At 30.2% G+C, this 23,857-nt stretch overlaps 1 protein-coding gene across 1 annotated transcript in view; it reads left to right on the top strand.

Moving 5' to 3' along the window:
• The window catches only part of LOC111615256 (histone-lysine N-methyltransferase SETDB1-like), a 51,724-nt gene extending 37,736 nt beyond the window's left edge, over window positions 1-13,988 (top strand). The window contains exons 19-23 of the mRNA XM_023356670.1: window positions 7,277-7,399; window positions 7,486-7,530; window positions 9,079-9,260; window positions 9,354-9,442; window positions 13,370-13,988. Of these exons, the coding sequence (XP_023212438.1) occupies window positions 7,277-7,399; window positions 7,486-7,530; window positions 9,079-9,260; window positions 9,354-9,442; window positions 13,370-13,487 (557 nt within the window). The 3' untranslated portion in view covers window positions 13,488-13,988. The remainder of the gene's footprint in view (window positions 1-7,276; window positions 7,400-7,485; window positions 7,531-9,078; window positions 9,261-9,353; window positions 9,443-13,369) is intronic.
• Window positions 13,989-23,857: the final 9,869 nt, after the last annotated feature.

Genomic DNA, 23,857 nt, shown 5'->3' with positions numbered 1-23,857 from the left:
CGCAAGTGTGCGCGAGTTTTTCTACGGCGCTTTTCTTTCGTCGGTGAGTTGGTTTTTCTTCTATTTTTAAGTTACTAAGGTGAATGGTGAGGAAACCTTCGTCTTAACTAAACATAAGCCCCAAACAAAATATAATGAAAGCAAAATAAAAGTAAAATAAAAATAAAGCTCAGACTTGGTTCCTTACAGCTTGACCACACACAATTTTCTTTTGTTTAAAAAAATATTTTGTGTAAACAAAACAATGCCATCTAGCTGGAAAAAATGTGAACTAAAGCTTATAGAAGACTATTTCCTTCTAAGAAATGTGTGTTGGATTATGTGTTTTTCGATTTTTCATGCATGTTCTCCCCATCACTAGCCTGGATAATTGGTATATACTGTAATGCAATTGCATAACTAATTATCTTACTTATTGCAAATATATTATTTGTGGTGTCACTATTCGTAATGATCAAACAGATGTAAAAGAAGTTTTTTCATGCACATACAATACTAGACTATATATGCCAAGAATTTCTACATTTTTAAGGGAAGTATCACATTCTTTCTTTCTTATTAAGATATGTTTCTCGAGATAGAAGTTAGAACTGCAATTCATCAACATAACACATGTTTTCATTTTTGGTTTTTTAAGGAGATACTTGGCCAGTATTATATTGATGTTTCAGTGTATAGTTAAGATAGTTTTTTGTGAAATAAAAAACAAACTTTCTTTTTGGTGGTGCATTTGATAAAATAACTTTTATCATCATAAAGTGAACAAACAGAACAAAGGATTTAAAAATAGTGGTGTAGAAAAATATACTACATAGTAGTTCTTTTACTTGCTTCTGATATTATTCCATCAGATTTTATAGATTTTAAATTAATTTTCAGGGATCAATGATAGTTAAATCTGTATAATATATTGTATAGTAATATAGTTATATTATCCAAAGTTTACCAATTTCATTAGATGATGATGATTCATATCCAGATAGCAATAACTGTGTGTTTTTTTTTTTTTTTTCTTTTGTATAATTAAATATTGTTTGGAAAAATAAAATAAAATAACAGAATTTGAATAATAAATTTTAATAACACTGTTTTAAATTTATTTATTTATTTATTAGAAACTTAAACTAAAAGAAACTGAAAAACAGTCTGAAAAAATTATATTTTTAAATCTTAATCATCATCATCATTGAATTTGTTTTGTATATGCTTCTATAAAAATAAAATGTTTAGCTTTAGTCAATTAATTAGGATCAAATATAGAAAATCTTAATTAACACTGATAAAATATTTCAATTTATATGATCATGGTAAATATTTTACTTACATAAACTATTTTTTTCTATAGGCATATCCGTGCTGGCACAGAATTGACTTGGGATTATAATTATGATGTAGGTAGCGTTCCTGGAAAGGTTATGTATTGTTATTGTGGATCGGCAGAATGCAGAGGCCGATTACTATAGAGCACTGGCTAGCACTTAAAATCTTTTTCCTATGGAGAGCAATAGAAGAGGAAAATACAAAAGAAAAAGCTGTGATATTTATTAAAAGCTAGTTGATAAGAATTATAATATACTTCACTTCCACACTGCCATTTGTAGATTATTATTATTTCATTGTAATGTACAATATGGTGATCACAAATATACATGTTTGTCCCACTATACATAAATTCATAGTTCATCTTGTACATATATTTATTCATATTTTAAAGATTTTGATTTCATTCTTTTACATCTCTTGTAAATACAAATTGACATTTGACATTGTATACAAGTAAATTATGTTGCATATTTGTCTGTTAACATGTTCATTTTGTGTTTTGTTTTTAATTGTCATTGAATTCCTTTCATGTATGTATTTGTATAAAACCTGATTGACTGATTAATTATAATCATTTTTATTGTCAAACTGGTTGTAAAAACTTGTTTCTAAATGACAAAATAAATGTTTTTTTACATAAAGCTTGTTTTTTATTTATTTATTGTAATTTTTATTACTTTATATGAGATAGAGAGGGAAGGGGCAAGAGTATCTCAAAAATTGTACATGTAATTAGTGGACAACTACTTGGTTGAGAAAGTTAACATTTTAATTTTTATAATTACATACTTTTGACAAACTCGCTCCCTTTTATTTATGTGTATAAATATATATAATTGTTCATGATCCTCTGATGTTAAAGAAATGACTGAGAAAATATTTGCAGACCTTTTTAAACTTATAGTGGTATTAGTGGAATATGAATTTGTTCTTATAAGTCAACCTACTAGTCACTTGAATAAACTAAAAAAGTCCATATAGACCAGTGTTTCTCAACGGGGACGATATCACCCCTATGTGGGCGTTTTTCCATGTTGAGGGGGTGATTAAGTAACAATTTATATTTTGGAGGCAAAAAACAATTTTCTGGGCTCTATAGTAAAACATTATATTAAGAATAATTAGATATTTTATTCGTTATATCATGCAATAATTAAACAAATAACATTATACTAGTCACTAGTCTATTCTATGCAGTACGAATTTGTAAACATCGCTAAACCCAATGTAATATAGCTAATCACCAACGCTATATTGCGCCTAACGCTTACCTCTAGTGCCAAATTAATTACGTAATTTATTTAGTAATTAGCCTTAAAACTAGCCCGATGGATTTACGGCATATGTTTGGTGATTAGTACGAATTTGGCATTAATCTTGGTCCTTGGCATCGGAATTTTAAAGTGAAGGGGGTGATAATAGGTAACAATTTTATTGAAGGGGGCGACAATTCGTTAGAGGTTGAGAAACTGATATAGACCCTTGCTCCCATCATATACAATGATGTACTTTTCACAAATCTTTTTTCTCCCATAAATTGTACATATAAACCTTGGTGCCATCTATTTAATTAAAACTGAGAAGTTAACCAATTATCAATCCTTTTATTTCAAATATGTGAATGCTTATTGGTTAACATCTAATTCTATAATGTTTACAGACAACAAACAAAAACCCAAAGCCAAAGACCATATCATTGGCTTGCACACTAAGTTGAGCCAATTTTATTAACAATTATGAGATATGTCCAAAAAAGTAAAAATACATTATGTATAAGCAGAAAGCTAATGTTTTAGTGCATATGTTGACAATAGTTGATTTCATCTGAACCTTTGCAGTCTTTTTGTGATTGTTCATGATTACTATGCCAAGTCTGATTCAAGTAGCATATGTTTACAATGGCTGCAATAGTTCAGAATCCTGCAAAATGTGAATTGTGTTCCTTCATACATTTTCTCAATGCAAAAGGTGAGCACCCAGCAGACATTCACAAACAAATTGTTTCCATTTGTGGGGACATTATGAATCGACAAAATTAGGGTTTCTCAAACAAGATCTCGGGATTCCGGTTGTATTTTTAACCCAGGAAATCCCACAAATTTCTTAAAAGTTCACTTTTTTCTTATTTTATGTTAAGATTGAAGAAATTTTGCAAATAGAAAGTATAATTAACTTGTAAACTGTCAGAATACTTAATTTTTTACGTATTATTTTTTAAAATTTTTGCTCATTATGGCATGTCACAAATGGTCAATAATCAATATGTAGCTTATTTGTGGCAAGACACTGAAAATTCTTTACTTGCCAGAACCTGTAATATCTGGAATAATTGTGCTTATGCTGTCTTAATTTTTAATCATGCCCAGTAGCTTCAATAACTGCATTATGCCAGGTTTTGAAAATTGGGCAAGGATACAAATGAGTATGAAGTATGCAAGTATGGCTTTAATAATCAGGTTTATGAAGAAAAGTTTTAAACGAACTGCCAAATTATCGGGCTGTAAGCTTGATGCTGCTATTAAAGCAGCCAAGGTAGACAAATCAAGAATACTACAGAGCAAAAGAAGTACTACAATCTCGAAAACAAACTAGAAATCTTCCAGGCTACAGGTGAAAAATCACATAACATTCATCTTTTCTTAAATGCATTAAAGACAATTCCACTCACATCAATTGAATCGGAAAGGGCATTCTCAGTAGCAGGACTTTTCATCACTAAAATAAGAATCAGATTGAGTGATTGCAGTATTGACCACCTTTGCTTTTTTAAAATAATACTATATAAAGCTGAAAAACTGGATTCTTTCTTTCTTTCTGTCACTGTATGCCAAAAATGGCCTCTAGGGGCACCCATAGCTATTATTTAAATTAACAATAAATTCAGTATATTATTATTTGATGTGATTTTTTGCATTTTTGGCTGCATTTTAGTACAGTACACTATGAGAAATTCAGTATATTATTATTTTTATTTATAATAGGAATTTATTATTTATACCATGGAATGACATCGCTGCTGCTAGAACACCCACTAGGGGGTATCCCAGGCTATTAGAATAGAAGGATTAGACATCACCCACTATATTACCCCCGAAGACCTCAACACTCTCATCAAGTGTGACAATGAAAAACATGAACAACAGCTGGAAACACCTACCCCAAAAACTATCTCTATCCTTGATTTTCTAACACATCAGATATTTCTTTTCCTGACATCACTGACCGCTGCATCAACGTCCTCATCAATCGTGCAAGAACCAATACTTTGCTTATGAACCACTTTCTTTATACTCACAATATCTGCACCACTGACCAGTGCAAACACTGTCCAAACAAAACAGACACAACAATACACTGCCTCAACAAGTGTTCAAAATTTGACAACATTGGGAAAAATCCTCTCCAATAACAGTCTTACAAAAAATCATCTACTCAATATCAGCAATTGTCTTCAATCCTTATTGACCTTTTTTAATGAATACAAAAATACCTATAACTACTAAATCAATCTAACTTGTTTCTCATCCATCTCTCATTTTATCTGCCAACAGTTGACAAACAGTTAATTCATCCACTTATTTTCGACGTTGCTCATTCACAGAATCCTGAACCACCAACAACTCCATACCCCCTTGTGCATGCTCCTACAATCCCTTGACATTTGTACTGATTTTGTCAAACGTTTCTTCTAGACCTTTCAAGTTCTTCAACTCAAGATTGCCATCTGTTTCTCCAACCAACTCCACTCACATACCCTAAAAACAACTACATAGGGCAAAATAGTCAACATAGCTAATGCCTAACTTTGCCACCAAAGGGCAAGCAAGCAAGCAAGAAGGATTAGAAGTACCAAATAATCTAATAATCTTAGTCTTTGTTGTTGTTTTTTGCCCGGGCAATGCCGGGCTCATCTGTTGGTCTTAGTACAAAATTTATTGTAAAGTTTTATAATATGTTTTATTTAAAAAACAAAAATTACGTCTTAAGTTAGAAGTTTGATCTAAGTTCATTTTTTNATAATAACAATAATAAATTATACTTCAGAAGTTAATTTAGTATCAAAAACGTAAAATATTTGAGTAGCCCAAGACATAGCCAAAGATTGCAGCGCCACAGCACTGGCAAAAATTTAAATTTGCCAACTGGAATTCTTTCGGATGATTGACTTTCGGATAATCGAAGCTCTACTGTATTGCTTTTAATAATAAAAATATTTGCTTGTTCAATTGACAAAAACCTGAAATCTGTAGAACTGGGAAAACAAATTTGGTTTTTTAAAGCAGATATTTTTATACAATAAACTAAAATTTAGTCTTCTAAAAATTCTTTTGATTTTGTGCAGTAACAGAATCAATGGCATTATCAAAAGAATTGGAACAAATTGCAATATTAGCTTAGTATTTCCATGAAATTCATTTAATATTGTCTTTTGTAAAATTAATGATTGACTTTTTGAGGTAAAAAATAAAATAAAAGTTTTATTTTTGGTCATAAAGTATGATTGCAAACTATTTGGGGTAGAGTTAATTAATTATTAAACAGTGCTTGTGGCATCCTGGCATTCTAAAATACTGCCAAAGGTAATCAAACATTTTATTCTTACCAAATAACTAAACTTCCAAATATAAGGAGCTAAAACATCATAATCCAGATTGCATCTGCAGATTACTGTGTTTTCATGTAAATAACCTTAAGTTTAAATAGTTATTAGAATTGAAATAAAATCATTACAAAATCTGCACCAATGTATATCCTGTATTTCCAGAATAACATTGAAAATATGGAATTTATCAGTATGAAGTTTAGGAAGCATTATCCCACATTTCTCCCTGTTTTTCTTTATTTCTTTTGTACAAATGTCTACTAATAAACAATCTTTCATTTGAAGTTTTTACCTCATTTAATTAATGAGTTATTAAAAATGTCAGTTCTCATCCAGGTATTTGCATTTGAACATGAATCCAGGTGTAAATGCTGTACATCTTAAAACATGTAAGAGTTTTACTTTTTCCAATATCTATAAGTCTTTTTTTTTTGGCTTTGCATATTAACACTGCAAAGAACCATAATAAATTCCTTCAGTGATTGAAATTCTTTAGCATTTTAATGCTTAAACAAATAAGTATGATTGGGTGTTACATGAAATTTGAGTGCTGTTCTTTTGCATTGTAGATATTTTTTGACTATCCTATCTTATCCACAATTCATCTTTTCTCCTATTTCAGTACACAATGTTGTTTTGTTTTCTCTACTGGTCAAACAACCTATCAGCTGCAATAAAACTTTCCTTTTCCATACTTTTAGCTAATTTTTCTAAATGTATCAAGAGTAAATATTTTATATGATTGAATGATTTTAATTTAAATTGATTCTGACCATTGTGCTAATGTTTTTATTGGAACAGCATTGATTATAACCATTATAAGATATAATTGTAATTAGAAATTTCTGAGTGAATTTCTGATTTCAATAAGGAGGCATCCATTATGTGTACAGTTTAAGGGTGGAAGTTATAAAAAGTAAATTATTGTACATAACAGAGAGGGAGAGATTAACTGTACATATAGTTAATGGATGGTCCTAAGCAAAAGTTTTGTAATGTTATTTAATTTTTATGTTTTGGGACATGTTAATTCTGACAACATAAGAAAATTGATGACAGTATCCACAACTACAATAAACAGCACCTGCTGTATGTATTTTCCCATATGATTTTATGATACATATATTTTAATTTATTAGAAATCAATAGTATTATTTTTGTATTAAATATTGAGAAAATTTATATCAAGTTGAGTATTAAGATAATTGATTAATCTGATATCAGGATTTTTCTCCAAATTAATTAAGAAAATGTAGTTTTCATTAATTAACACAGAAAAATCATAAAGTATATTTTTGCAACTTTATTCAAATTATCTATTTTGGTGCTAATTCTACATTTTATCTTTAGCAAATGCTTCCAAATCTGATCTTTCTAATGATAAGATTTTTGAAGAGTTTGATAAGATAAAATTGATCCGGCGACCTCGAGTTACGAAAAGATTGTCAACCAATGATAGTAGTGATCATAAGGGTAAATAACAAAAAATAATATATATTGGTTTAATTTCTGTTATTAATTAATAATATAGATTTTCAAAACTTTCTTTTGTTTCATAGAATCTCTTAGTGATAGTGAAGATGATAGCATTAAAACAGAAGATGGTAAGATAATGAATTTATTAACTATACCATATGAAGTTATTATTTTATATTTGTAACAAAGTTATTGATAAATAATTATCTTAATTTCTATGATAATTTGATGCCTTCTATTTGGATTTTACGTAGTGTAATTAATGATTTATACAGTGACTTTTTTTTATTCTACAAATTAATTTTTAAGAAACATTTTATCTCAACACTTGTTACCAAACATACAGTTAGATACATTAAATTTTGAACAGTAAAAATATGTCAGTATTTTCCATTTGTTTTATAGGGGATAGATATACAGATTATGCAAGATGAAATTGCAGTTTACACTTTTTAAAACCTATTCACAAAGTTTCAATTAAGTTTAAATTGTACAGGTATCACAAATTTAACTGTATGTACTGCTATAATTTTTGTTATAACAATTTCCTCATCTTGCTTTTGGTTTTGCATTACTTGTATCCAAACTAAACTTTATAGTTATTGCTATACATTAAATTTTGAGTATTTATTTTTGAACATTCTTTTAGGTATTGCATGTTGAATAAATATTGGCATGTCTATTTGTATTCAGCTGTATTAGAACAGAAAACATCAAAGTATTGGAGTTGAATCCTGTTTCTTCTATGAATCTAATTATCACCAGGGTAACATAAATTTTTGTGAGGCCAGGTTTCAAAAATTGTACAGAGCAAAAAATGTAGTTATATATACTTCTGAATTTTATAATAATAAATTACTAACAATTTGTGCTTATAATAAATATATACTTATACATACAATACAATACAATACAAGAATACATACAACTTAAGTAGTTTAAACTGAAAAAATATTGTTAGGATACTTTTCTTAACTATGTATTCTGCAATTGAATTTACTATATATGTATAATACTAAGCATAGGCACCACAAAATGTGCATGGTTCTACAAAATTTATGATGAGCTTGCTGTGGACTATGGGACATTTTCAAGCATGGAGCCAGATTCCAGGAAACACACTGAATCTACCTCACACTGGCCCTGGATATCAGACTAAATAAGAAAGAGGATTTATCTAATAGCAAGATTAGTAGGATGATGTATTTTATAAAGTGGACATTTAGTGTATATATCTTTGAAATAATGTGATATTGATTCAGTTATAAAAAATATTTATTAGTTAAAAATTAAGTTTTTCAAACTAGGGTAAGCATTCAATGCGAAGCTATAAGCTAAAAATTAATTTTCTTTATTCAACTGTTTAAGTTGCTGAATGTAACCTGAGAATTCATGTAAATGCAATCAATTCTCAGCACAAATTCTTATAGATCCTGACAATTTGTTCTTCTACATTCATGAGTAAATATTTGTGAATGACTTCTAGAAGTCATTTGATTAACAATAAAAGAATGTTCTGATCTGTTGGCAAATTTCTTTCAACTGATCTATCACTAGGAAAAAACTTAGCTAGTAACCAGATTATATGATCATTTTTTTGTTTTATATTAACAGAATTTATATAATTTCTACAAATTTTTAATGATAATTAAAGGAGCTTTCTTATCTTCCTACAGATGTTGAATGCAGTAAATCATTAAAATCTGTTACCAACACCAGAGATATTAAAATGCCAATTATTTCACCATTAAGGAATAGCGGAGAAACAAAGTTCAATTCTCTTCGCAGTTATTTCAATGAAGAATACTGTTATATTATGGATGCCAAGACATGTGGAAATATTGGACGATATTTAAATGTAACTAATTATGTTCTTTTCTTGTATTTCTAGAAATTAATGATTTTTGTTTTGTTTAAATTAATGATTTTTTGATATCATTATCCTTTCTAGCATAGTTGTTGTCCAAATGTTTTTGTACAGAATGTATTTGTTGACACTCATGATCTGAGATTCCCTTGGGTTGCATTCTTTGCCATGACGTAAGTAATTTTTATCAAAGAAGGATATTGAAGCATGATGGTTTATACACAGGCAGTCTTTCACTTTTGATGTAATGCAAAGTTTAAATAATAGAGTTATAGGTCATAAAAGGCATTATATTTGCAAAGAAATTATAAGAGATTTTATATTATTTAATTTAAAGGTTAAAAGTTTTACTTTTTTCAGGGAATATATTACAGCATAAAACAATAGATTAACAGCAAAATTATTTGTAAAAATTATTAAAATTAAAACTGGAAAAAAGTACCACTTTATCTTGAAACTTTTGTTTGTCAAGTGAAAATGTATGAGAGTGAGTTTAGCATAGGAAAACTGATTTTAGAGTATCAAAGTCTTATATTTGAAAGAACAAAATTGCCTGAAAGTTGAGGACTGTCTTTAATAAACCTTTTTTAATAGTTATTATTTGTAAGTAAAAATATACTTGAATACATTAGCTGCCACATATATTCATACATGAAACATTAATATTATACACTCTCTTGCTCACTCTTCACACATCATAGTCTTTTCATGTGTCTTGGAATGGTGTGCCAAATAAGATTGAATTTGTGGTTGAATATGTATCTGTACCAATATTCAGAAACGTACTCCTTGTTCTTGATGCATTCATTCTTATTTGTTCATGCAATATAGTGTAATGATGTTAAGCTCAGGTACAGATATTTATTAGGATTCTTGGTCCTACTGTAATGGCTGGAATGCTTGGATATGAAATCAATATGAGCTTTCAGATACTAATTCCTGGTTTATAGATTCACTTTTCCTTTTCAGATGTTGTATTAGCCTCCCAGTGTTAACGCCATAAAATGACAAAGGCTTGTTTGTATACCTGCTTATCAAATACATTAACATTAACTCTGTATTTAATTGTTGTGCTTCTGTGATTGTTTTCTTCATTTTCTTTTCATTTCATGTATATATGTCAAAACCAGTTTAGGAGATTATTCAATGCAAAATGCAAGCCTAAGTCCAAATGATGAAAATATTCTAGTGAATTCTACCTTTCCTATAGTATCCATATATTTTGACTTACCTGAATAGCTCCTCCATGTTTCCTTTATCCTTCATCTCTTTCTATCACACCTGTATAAATAAGTCTTTTAGGTCTTTTAAGAGGGCTAAGCTTATCTTCCTTTTGAACTATCTCCATGGCAATATGTCTTTTCACATAATTTGTGGTCTCTTCAACATCACTAGGCAGTTTTCCTGGTTTTTATTCACTCGTTAATATTATCATTACCACATTAACTAATTAAATTAAGTAAAACTACTGTAAAATATCTTTACTTGTCGCCACAACATTTCAAACGACAACACAAGCATTCACAAGTCAGTCATTACTTGTTTATATCAGTGATTTTCAAAATAACTATTCAGTTTTTTCAAAATGTAATTCTATACTATTTAACCAAAAAAACATTACCAGATAGACAAAATATTTTGACATATTAAATATTGTTTTAGATATGATAGATTTAGAATGAGAACCATTATATGGGGCCATTATTGCTGCCTTCAATTATATAACAACTTTAGGCAAACAGGATTAAGTCTTACATTTCTTTGAAGATTGTCTAACTTCTCCATCAAAGAAGATATCTATATTATGAATAATCATTTCTTTGGAACCTTTTTTTACACTATGAGAATGTTTGTGAAATACAGTGTACTCTGTTTATTCATATGAAGATCATCTGTGCAGCAGCTTTTTCCTTTATGCAAAATTGGCCAAACAAAAATGGTGCTTTGTAAAGTACTATATTATTTTTCCGACTTTCCAACGATTATCGACACTACTGTGTGCCGGAAATAGCCGTTCCCTAACGGGTACTTTACGCGGATTCGCGTTAGTGTGCCAGGCCTGGACTTTAAGCGTGCACCGAATTAAATAATGACAAAGTTTGTCAATAACAAAATCAAATATTTAATTAAACTTCTAGTAATAAACTATATACAGTATTTAGTAAAAGTCAAACAATAATTTATTCAATGAAATTCAACAAGAATCAAACCGACAAACTCAAATCAATCTATTTCTAACTTAATTCTATTCCCCTTTGGAATTCGACAAAATCAAAGAATTAACTTATAAACAATAATTCTTATAAATTAAAGATCCTAATCGTCACCTCAATATACTAGGAACCTATTTCCTCAAACTCTCAAGACTTTCTATAATCGTCGATCCACAAATCGAATAACTTCAAAATCCTATCGGACACCTCTCTCGTTCACTGCTACGAAGCTCACCAAAGCTCGTTGCTATCAGGAATTCACCTCGTTCGTTTTCACTTGAGTTAGAGGCTTTATAGTGTGAGGTGACGTCACAATTCTGAATGAGCTCACTCTCCTCATTTACATACTTATCTGTAACATTAAATTTTTCTTGTTTATCTGGCAGATTATTTTCCGACAATACTTCGCTAACCTTTTACATTATTCTTTTTAACAATTATCGGGATGCTTTATTCTTTTAAGGTTTAGCGATTCCTAACTGGGTTGTGGGGTCTTCCCCCCCCTTTTTTTCGGTGCGGACTTACTTTTTCCGCTTGGGAAGCGCAAGTGTGCGCGAGTTTTTCTACGGCGCTTTTCTTTCGTCGGTGAGTTGGTTTTTCTTCTATTTTTAAGTTACTAAGGTGAATGGTGAGGAAACCTTCGTCTTAACTAAACATAAGCCCCAAACAAAATATAATGAAAGCAAAATAAAAGTAAAATAAAAATAAAGCTCAGACTTGGTTCCTTACAGCTTGACCACACACAATTTTCTTTTGTTTAAAAAAATATTTTGTGTAAACAAAACAATGCCATCTAGCTGGAAAAAATGTGAACTAAAGCTTATAGAAGACTATTTCCTTCTAAGAAATGTGTGTTGGATTATGTGTTTTTCGATTTTTCATGCATGTTCTCCCCATCACTAGCCTGGATAATTGGTATATACTGTAATGCAATTGCATAACTAATTATCTTACTTATTGCAAATATATTATTTGTGGTGTCACTATTCGTAATGATCAAACAGATGTAAAAGAAGTTTTTTCATGCACATACAATACTAGACTATATATGCCAAGAATTTCTACATTTTTAAGGGAAGTATCACATTCTTTCTTTCTTATTAAGATATGTTTCTCGAGATAGAAGTTAGAACTGCAATTCATCAACATAACACATGTTTTCATTTTTGGTTTTTTAAGGAGATACTTGGCCAGTATTATATTGATGTTTCAGTGTATAGTTAAGATAGTTTTTTGTGAAATAAAAAACAAACTTTCTTTTTGGTGGTGCATTTGATAAAATAACTTTTATCATCATAAAGTGAACAAACAGAACAAAGGATTTAAAAATAGTGGTGTAGAAAAATATACTACATAGTAGTTCTTTTACTTGCTTCTGATATTATTCCATCAGATTTTATAGATTTTAAATTAATTTTCAGGGATCAATGATAGTTAAATCTGTATAATATATTGTATAGTAATATAGTTATATTATCCAAAGTTTACCAATTTCATTAGATGATGATGATTCATATCCAGATAGCAATAACTGTGTGTTTTTTTTTTTTTTTTCTTTTGTATAATTAAATATTGTTTGGAAAAATAAAATAAAATAACAGAATTTGAATAATAAATTTTAATAACACTGTTTTAAATTTATTTATTTATTTATTAGAAACTTAAACTAAAAGAAACTGAAAAACAGTCTGAAAAAATTATATTTTTAAATCTTAATCATCATCATCATTGAATTTGTTTTGTATATGCTTCTATAAAAATAAAATGTTTAGCTTTAGTCAATTAATTAGGATCAAATATAGAAAATCTTAATTAACACTGATAAAATATTTCAATTTATATGATCATGGTAAATATTTTACTTACATAAACTATTTTTTTCTATAGGCATATCCGTGCTGGCACAGAATTGACTTGGGATTATAATTATGATGTAGGTAGCGTTCCTGGAAAGGTTATGTATTGTTATTGTGGATCGGCAGAATGCAGAGGCCGATTACTATAGAGCACTGGCTAGCACTTAAAATCTTTTTCCTATGGAGAGCAATAGAAGAGGAAAATACAAAAGAAAAAGCTGTGATATTTATTAAAAGCTAGTTGATAAGAATTATAATATACTTCACTTCCACACTGCCATTTGTAGATTATTATTATTTCATTGTAATGTACAATATGGTGATCACAAATATACATGTTTGTCCCACTATACATAAATTCATAGTTCATCTTGTACATATATTTATTCATATTTTAAAGATTTTGATTTCATTCTTTTACATCTCTTGTAAATACAAATTGACATTTGACATTGTATACAAGTAAATTATGTTGCATATTTGTCTGTTAACATGTTCATTTTGTGTTTTGTTTTTAATTGTCATTGAATTCCTTTCATGTATGTATTTGTATAAAACCTGATTGACTGATTAATTATAATCATTTTTATTGTCAAACTGGTTGTAAAAACTTGTTTCTAAATGACAAAATAAATGTTTTTTTACATAAAGCTTGTTTTTTATTTATTTATTGTAATTTTTATTACTTTATATGAGATAGAGAGGGAAGGGGCAAGAGTATCTCAAAAATTGTACATGTAATTAGTGGACAACTACTTGGTTGAGAAAGTTAACATTTTAATTTTTATAATTACATACTTTTGACAAACTCGCTCCCTTTTATTTATGTGTATAAATATATATAATTGTTCATGATCCTCTGATGTTAAAGAAATGACTGAGAAAATATTTGCAGACCTTTTTAAACTTATAGTGGTATTAGTGGAATATGAATTTGTTCTTATAAGTCAACCTACTAGTCACTTGAATAAACTAAAAAAGTCCATATAGACCAGTGTTTCTCAACGGGGACGATATCACCCCTATGTGGGCGTTTTTCCATGTTGAGGGGGTGATTAAGTAACAATTTATATTTTGGGGGCAAAAAACAATTTTCTGGGCTCTATAGTAAAACATTATATTAAGAATAATTAGATATTTTATTCGTTATATCATGCAATAATTAAACAAATAACATTATACTAGTCACTAGTCTATTCTATGCAGTACGAATTTGTAAACATCGCTAAACCCAATGTAATATAGCTAATCACCAACGCTATATTGCGCCTAACGCTTACCTCTAGTGCCAAATTAATTACGTAATTTATTTAGTAATTAGCCTTAAAACTAGCCCGATGGATTTACGGCATATGTTTGGTGATTAGTACGAATTTGGCATTAATCTTGGTCCTTGGCATCGGAATTTTAAAGTGAAGGGGGTGATAATAGGTAACAATTTTATTGAAGGGGGCGACAATTCGTTAGAGGTTGAGAAACTGATATAGACCCTTGCTCCCATCATATACAATGATGTACTTTTCACAAATCTTTTTTCTCCCATAAATTGTACATATAAACCTTGGTGCCATCTATTTAATTAAAACTGAGAAGTTAACCAATTATCAATCCTTTTATTTCAAATATGTGAATGCTTATTGGTTAACATCTAATTCTATAATGTTTACAGACAACAAACAAAAACCCAAAGCCAAAGACCATATCATTGGCTTGCACACTAAGTTGAGCCAATTTTATTAACAATTATGAGATATGTCCAAAAAAGTAAAAATACATTATGTATAAGCAGAAAGCTAATGTTTTAGTGCATATGTTGACAATAGTTGATTTCATCTGAACCTTTGCAGTCTTTTTGTGATTGTTCATGATTACTATGCCAAGTCTGATTCAAGTAGCATATGTTTACAATGGCTGCAATAGTTCAGAATCCTGCAAAATGTGAATTGTGTTCCTTCATACATTTTCTCAATGCAAAAGGTGAGCACCCAGCAGACATTCACAAACAAATTGTTTCCATTTGTGGGGACATTATGAATCGACAAAATTAGGGTTTCTCAAACAAGATCTCGGGATTCCGGTTGTATTTTTAACCCAGGAAATCCCACAAATTTCTTAAAAGTTCACTTTTTTCTTATTTTATGTTAAGATTGAAGAAATTTTGCAAATAGAAAGTATAATTAACTTGTAAACTGTCAGAATACTTAATTTTTTACGTATTATTTTTTAAAATTTTTGCTCATTATGGCATGTCACAAATGGTCAATAATCAATATGTAGCTTATTTGTGGCAAGACACTGAAAATTCTTTACTTGCCAGAACCTGTAATATCTGGAATAATTGTGCTTATGCTGTCTTAATTTTTAATCATGCCCAGTAGCTTCAATAACTGCATTATGCCAGGTTTTGAAAATTGGGCAAGGATACAAATGAGTATGAAGTATGCAAGTATGGCTTTAATAATCAGGTTTATGAAGAAAAGTTTTAAACGAACTGCCAAATTATCGGGCTGTAAGCTTGATGCTGCTATTAAAGCAGCCGAGGTAGACAAATCAAGAATACTACAGAGCAAAAGAAGTACTACAATCTCGAAAACAAACTAGAAATCTTCCAGGCTACAGGTGAAAAATCACATAACATTCATCTTTTCTTAAATGCATTAAAGACAATTCCACTCACATCAATTGAATCGGAAAGGGCATTCTCAGTAGCAGGACTTTTCATCACTAAAATAAGAATCAGATTGAGTGATTGCAGTATTGACCACCTTTGCTTTTTTAAAATAATACTATATAAAGCTGAAAAACTGGATTCTTTCTTTCTTTCTGTCACTGTATGCCAAAAATGGCCTCTAGGGGCACCCATAGCTATTATTTAAATTAACAATAAATTCAGTATATTATTATTTGATGTGATTTTTTGCATTTTTGGCTGCATTTTAGTACAGTACACTATGAGAAATTCAGTATATTATTATTTTTATTTATAATAGGAATTTATTATTTATACCATGGAATGACATCGCTGCTGCTAGAACACCCACTAGGGGGTATCCCAGGCTATTAGAATAGAAGGATTAGACATCACCCACTATATTACCCCCGAAGACCTCAACACTCTCATCAAGTGTGACAATGAAAAACATGAACAACAGCTGGAAACACCTACCCCAAAAACTATCTCTATCCTTGATTTTCTAACACATCAGATATTTCTTTTCCTGACATCACTGACCGCTGCATCAACGTCCTCATCAATCGTGCAAGAACCAATACTTTGCTTATGAACCACTTTCTTTATACTCACAATATCTGCACCACTGACCAGTGCAAACACTGTCCAAACAAAACAGACACAACAATACACTGCCTCAACAAGTGTTCAAAATTTGACAACATTGGGAAAAATCCTCTCCAATAACAGTCTTACAAAAAATCATCTACTCAATATCAGCAATTGTCTTCAATCCTTATTGACCTTTTTTAATGAATACAAAAATACCTATAACTACTAAATCAATCTAACTTGTTTCTCATCCATCTCTCATTTTATCTGCCAACAGTTGACAAACAGTTAATTCATCCACTTATTTTCGACGTTGCTCATTCACAGAATCCTGAACCACCAACAACTCCATACCCCCTTGTGCATGCTCCTACAATCCCTTGACATTTGTACTGATTTTGTCAAACGTTTCTTCTAGACCTTTCAAGTTCTTCAACTCAAGATTGCCATCTGTTTCTCCAACCAACTCCACTCACATACCCTAAAAACAACTACATAGGGCAAAATAGTCAACATAGCTAATGCCTAACTTTGCCACCAAAGGGCAAGCAAGCAAGCAAGAAGGATTAGAAGTACCAAATAATCTAATAATCTTAGTCTTTGTTGTTGTTTTTTGCCCGGGCAATGCCGGGCTCATCTGTTGGTCTTAGTACAAAATTTATTGTAAAGTTTTATAATATGTTTTATTTAAAAAACAAAAATTACGTCTTAAGTTAGAAGTTTGATCTAAGTTCATTTTTTTTAAATTTTCAACTCAATTCAAAGCTTTTATTTATTTATTTATTTTTTGTTGTTGTTGTATGCAGTTTCCAGCAAACTTTAATAAATTTTTTCTATTTGTGAAAATTTCTATATAAATCAAAGGTAATTTTTAATATTTATCTTACTCAGCATTATTAATATGATTTTGGAGGTTGCAGAATTTACTAAATTACTTTAAAAAATGAAAAATAATTATATCATTTGATTTTAAGATACTTTGCTTATCTTAAAAATAATTAATTCTATCCAGGGATCCCGGGACAAGCAAAAGACTGGAAAATGAGAAACCCTAGACAAAATGTAAGAAAGCACTCTCTGGAGGCAGAACTGATGTTTATGATGAACACAGGAGTGATTCTGTCTGTGATCACTGATGAACTTCTTCAAAGAACAAAGTGATTCTATGCAATACATAGAAAGTGATATAGAAAGTAACATAGAAAGTGATTCTATGCAAATTGATTTCTCACAATAAGAGAATTACATGAAATCATTCTGGAAGTGAGAAGTCCACACTTCACGAAGCATGTGACTTCTCAAATGATTCAAGTGGGAAGTTTTCGACCATCCACCATACAGCCAGACCTTGCTCCCAGCAACTTTCACTTGTTTATCTTAACAAACAACTTACAAGACAACACTTCCAAAACAATGATGAGATCAAAAATGAATTTGAACTATGGTTCTAGCAGCAAGTGGTAGAATTCTACAACTCTAGGATACTGAAGCTAGTACCCAGATTTAACAAATGTTTGGACAATGGCAGTAATTATGTAGAAAAATAATGTGTATACCTGTAAATAAGGTTTAGTGGACATTTGGTCAAATAAAAATGTCTTGAATGAATACTAGCCATTGTATCTTTACTTTTTGGACATACCATGTATTATCACATAGAAAATGAAACTGTTCAATTAATCAAAACATGAATAACTATTCATCAAATTTATTTCAGATTTCAGAAAGCATCAATTCCATCTGTTGTCTGAATTAACATTACAGTGGTACCTCAGGATACGAACGCCCCAGCATACAAAATTTTCAGGATACGACATGAAATTCGAACATATTTTTGCTCCACGATACGAACAAAAACTCACCATACGATGTTACATTAGTTGCAGCGCCATTTTTTATTTACTTCTGTTCGTTATTNTCACCTCGTTCGTTTTCACTTGAGTTAGAGGCTTTATAGTGTGAGGTGACGTCACAATTCTGAATGAGCTCACTCTCCTCATTTACATACTTATCTGTAACATTAAATTTTTCTTGTTTATCTGGCAGATCATTTTCCGACAATACTTCGCTAACCTTTTACATTATTCTTTAACAATTATCGGGAAGCTTTATTCTTTTAAGGTTTAGCGATTCCTAACTGGGTTATGGGGTCTCCCCCTCCCCTTTTCGTCGGTGCGGACTTACTTTTTTCTACTCGGGAAGCGCAAGTGTGCGCGAGTTTTTCTACGGCGCTTTTCTTTCGTCGGTGAGTTGGTTCTTCTTCTATTTTTAAGTTACTAAGGTGAATGGTGAGGAAACCTTCGTCTTAACTAAACATAAGCCCCAAACAAAATATAATGAAAGCAAAATAAAAGTAAAATAAAAATAAAGCTCAGACTTGGTTCCTTACAGCTTGACCACACACAATTTTCTTTTGTTTAAAAAAATATTTTGTGTAAACAAAACAATGCCATCTAGCTGGAAAAAATGTGAACTAAAGCTTATAGAAGACTATTTCCTTCTAAGAAATGTGTGTTGGATTATGTGTTTTTCGATTTTTCATGCATGTTCTCCCCATCACTAGCCTGGATAATTGGTATATACTGTAATGCAATTGCATAACTAATTATCTTACTTATTGCAAATATATTATTTGTGGTGTCACTATTCGTAATGATCAAACAGATGTAAAAGAAGTTTTTTCATGCACATACAATACTAGACTATATATGCCAAGAATTTCTACATTTTTAAGGGAAGTATCACATTCTTTCTTTCTTATTAAGATATGTTTCTCGAGATAGAAGTTAGAACTGCAATTCATCAACATAACACATGTTTTCATTTTTGGTTTTTTAAGGAGATACTTGGCCAGTATTATATTGATGTTTCAGTGTATAGTTAAGATAGTTTTTTGTGAAATAAAAAACAAACTTTCTTTTTGGTGGTGCATTTGATAAAATAACTTTTATCATCATAAAGTGAACAAACAGAACAAAGGATTTAAAAATAGTGGTGTAGAAAAATATACTACATAGTAGTTCTTTTACTTGCTTCTGATATTATTCCATCAGATTTTATAGATTTTAAATTAATTTTCAGGGATCAATGATAGTTAAATCTGTATAATATATTGTATAGTAATATAGTTATATTATCCAAAGTTTACCAATTTCATTAGATGATGATGATTCATATCCAGATAGCAATAACTGTGTGTTTTTTTTTTTTTTTTCTTTTGTATAATTAAATATTGTTTGGAAAAATAAAATAAAATAACAGAATTTGAATAATAAATTTTAATAACACTGTTTTAAATTTATTTATTTATTTATTAGAAACTTAAACTAAAAGAAACTGAAAAACAGTCTGAAAAAATTATATTTTTAAATCTTAATCATCATCATCATTGAATTTGTTTTGTATATGCTTCTATAAAAATAAAATGTTTAGCTTTAGTCAATTAATTAGGATCAAATATAGAAAATCTTAATTAACACTGATAAAATATTTCAATTTATATGATCATGGTAAATATTTTACTTACATAAACTATTTTTTTCTATAGGCATATCCGTGCTGGCACAGAATTGACTTGGGATTATAATTATGATGTAGGTAGCGTTCCTGGAAAGGTTATGTATTGTTATTGTGGATCGGCAGAATGCAGAGGCCGATTACTATAGAGCACTGGCTAGCACTTAAAATCTTTTTCCTATGGAGAGCAATAGAAGAGGAAAATACAAAAGAAAAAGCTGTGATATTTATTAAAAGCTAGTTGATAAGAATTATAATATACTTCACTTCCACACTGCCATTTGTAGATTATTATTATTTCATTGTAATGTACAATATGGTGATCACAAATATACATGTTTGTCCCACTATACATAAATTCATAGTTCATCTTGTACATATATTTATTCATATTTTAAAGATTTTGATTTCATTCTTTTACATCTCTTGTAAATACAAATTGACATTTGACATTGTATACAAGTAAATTATGTTGCATATTTGTCTGTTAACATGTTCATTTTGTGTTTTGTTTTTAATTGTCATTGAATTCCTTTCATGTATGTATTTGTATAAAACCTGATTGACTGATTAATTATAATCATTTTTATTGTCAAACTGGTTGTAAAAACTTGTTTCTAAATGACAAAATAAATGTTTTTTTACATAAAGCTTGTTTTTTATTTATTTATTGTAATTTTTATTACTTTATATGAGATAGAGAGGGAAGGGGCAAGAGTATCTCAAAAATTGTACATGTAATTAGTGGACAACTACTTGGTTGAGAAAGTTAACATTTTAATTTTTATAATTACATACTTTTGACAAACTCGCTCCCTTTTATTTATGTGTATAAATATATATAATTGTTCATGATCCTCTGATGTTAAAGAAATGACTGAGAAAATATTTGCAGACCTTTTTAAACTTATAGTGGTATTAGTGGAATATGAATTTGTTCTTATAAGTCAACCTACTAGTCACTTGAATAAACTAAAAAAGTCCATATAGACCAGTGTTTCTCAACGGGGACGATATCACCCCTATGTGGGCGTTTTTCCATGTTGAGGGGGTGATTAAGTAACAATTTATATTTTGGGGGCAAAAAACAATTTTCTGGGCTCTATAGTAAAACATTATATTAAGAATAATTAGATATTTTATTCGTTATATCATGCAATAATTAAACAAATAACATTATACTAGTCACTAGTCTATTCTATGCAGTACGAATTTGTAAACATCGCTAAACCCAATGTAATATAGCTAATCACCAACGCTATATTGCGCCTAACGCTTACCTCTAGTGCCAAATTAATTACGTAATTTATTTAGTAATTAGCCTTAAAACTAGCCCGATGGATTTACGGCATATGTTTGGTGATTAGTACGAATTTGGCATTAATCTTGGTCCTTGGCATCGGAATTTTAAAGTGAAGGGGGTGATAATAGGTAACAATTTTATTGAAGGGGGCGACAATTCGTTAGAGGTTGAGAAACTGATATAGACCCTTGCTCCCATCATATACAATGATGTACTTTTCACAAATCTTTTTTCTCCCATAAATTGTACATATAAACCTTGGTGCCATCTATTTAATTAAAACTGAGAAGTTAACCAATTATCAATCCTTTTATTTCAAATATGTGAATGCTTATTGGTTAACATCTAATTCTATAATGTTTACAGACAACAAACAAAAACCCAAAGCCAAAGACCATATCATTGGCTTGCACACTAAGTTGAGCCAATTTTATTAACAATTATGAGATATGTCCAAAAAAGTAAAAATACATTATGTATAAGCAGAAAGCTAATGTTTTAGTGCATATGTTGACAATAGTTGATTTCATCTGAACCTTTGCAGTCTTTTTGTGATTGTTCATGATTACTATGCCAAGTCTGATTCAAGTAGCATATGTTTACAATGGCTGCAATAGTTCAGAATCCTGCAAAATGTGAATTGTGTTCCTTCATACATTTTCTCAATGCAAAAGGTGAGCACCCAGCAGACATTCACAAACAAATTGTTTCCATTTGTGGGGACATTATGAATCGACAAAATTAGGGTTTCTCAAACAAGATCTCGGGATTCCGGTTGTATTTTTAACCCAGGAAATCCCACAAATTTCTTAAAAGTTCACTTTTTTCTTATTTTATGTTAAGATTGAAGAAATTTTGCAAATAGAAAGTATAATTAACTTGTAAACTGTCAGAATACTTAATTTTTTACGTATTATTTTTTAAAATTTTTGCTCATTATGGCATGTCACAAATGGTCAATAATCAATATGTAGCTTATTTGTGGCAAGACACTGAAAATTCTTTACTTGCCAGAACCTGTAATATCTGGAATAATTGTGCTTATGCTGTCTTAATTTTTAATCATGCCCAGTAGCTTCAATAACTGCATTATGCCAGGTTTTGAAAATTGGGCAAGGATACAAATGAGTATGAAGTATGCAAGTATGGCTTTAATAATCAGGTTTATGAAGAAAAGTTTTAAACGAACTGCCAAATTATCGGGCTGTAAGCTTGATGCTGCTATTAAAGCAGCCAAGGTAGACAAATCAAGAATACTACAGAGCAAAAGAAGTACTACAATCTCGAAAACAAACTAGAAATCTTCCAGGCTACAGGTGAAAAATCACATAACATTCATCTTTTCTTAAATGCATTAAAGACAATTCCACTCACATCAATTGAATCGGAAAGGGCATTCTCAGTAGCAGGACTTTTCATCACTAAAATAAGAATCAGATTGAGTGATTGCAGTATTGACCACCTTTGCTTTTTTAAAATAATACTATATAAAGCTGAAAAACTGGATTCTTTCTTTCTTTCTGTCACTGTATGCCAAAAATGGCCTCTAGGGGCACCCATAGCTATTATTTAAATTAACAATAAATTCAGTATATTATTATTTGATGTGATTTTTTGCATTTTTGGCTGCATTTTAGTACAGTACACTATGAGAAATTCAGTATATTATTATTTTTATTTATAATAGGAATTTATTATTTATACCATGGAATGACATCGCTGCTGCTAGAACACCCACTAGGGGGTATCCCAGGCTATTAGAATAGAAGGATTAGACATCACCCACTATATTACCCCCGAAGACCTCAACACTCTCATCAAGTGTGACAATGAAAAACATGAACAACAGCTGGAAACACCTACCCCAAAAACTATCTCTATCCTTGATTTTCTAACACATCAGATATTTCTTTTCCTGACATCACTGACCGCTGCATCAACGTCCTCATCAATCGTGCAAGAACCAATACTTTGCTTATGAACCACTTTCTTTATACTCACAATATCTGCACCACTGACCAGTGCAAACACTGTCCAAACAAAACAGACACAACAATACACTGCCTCAACAAGTGTTCAAAATTTGACAACATTGGGAAAAATCCTCTCCAATAACAGTCTTACAAAAAATCATCTACTCAATATCAGCAATTGTCTTCAATCCTTATTGACCTTTTTTAATGAATACAAAAATACCTATAACTACTAAATCAATCTAACTTGTTTCTCATCCATCTCTCATTTTATCTGCCAACAGTTGACAAACAGTTAATTCATCCACTTATTTTCGACGTTGCTCATTCACAGAATCCTGAACCACCAACAACTCCATACCCCCTTGTGCATGCTCCTACAATCCCTTGACATTTGTACTGATTTTGTCAAACGTTTCTTCTAGACCTTTCAAGTTCTTCAAC

The sequence above is a fragment of the Centruroides sculpturatus genome, unplaced genomic scaffold (assembly GCF_000671375.1).
Source record: "Centruroides sculpturatus isolate CEXI.00-Female unplaced genomic scaffold, Cexi_2.0 scaffold2168, whole genome shotgun sequence".
NCBI lineage: Eukaryota > Metazoa > Arthropoda > Arachnida > Scorpiones > Buthidae > Centruroides > Centruroides sculpturatus.
The sequence above is the reverse complement of the archived record's forward strand: the minus strand, read 5'-3'. Positions and strand labels throughout refer to the sequence as shown.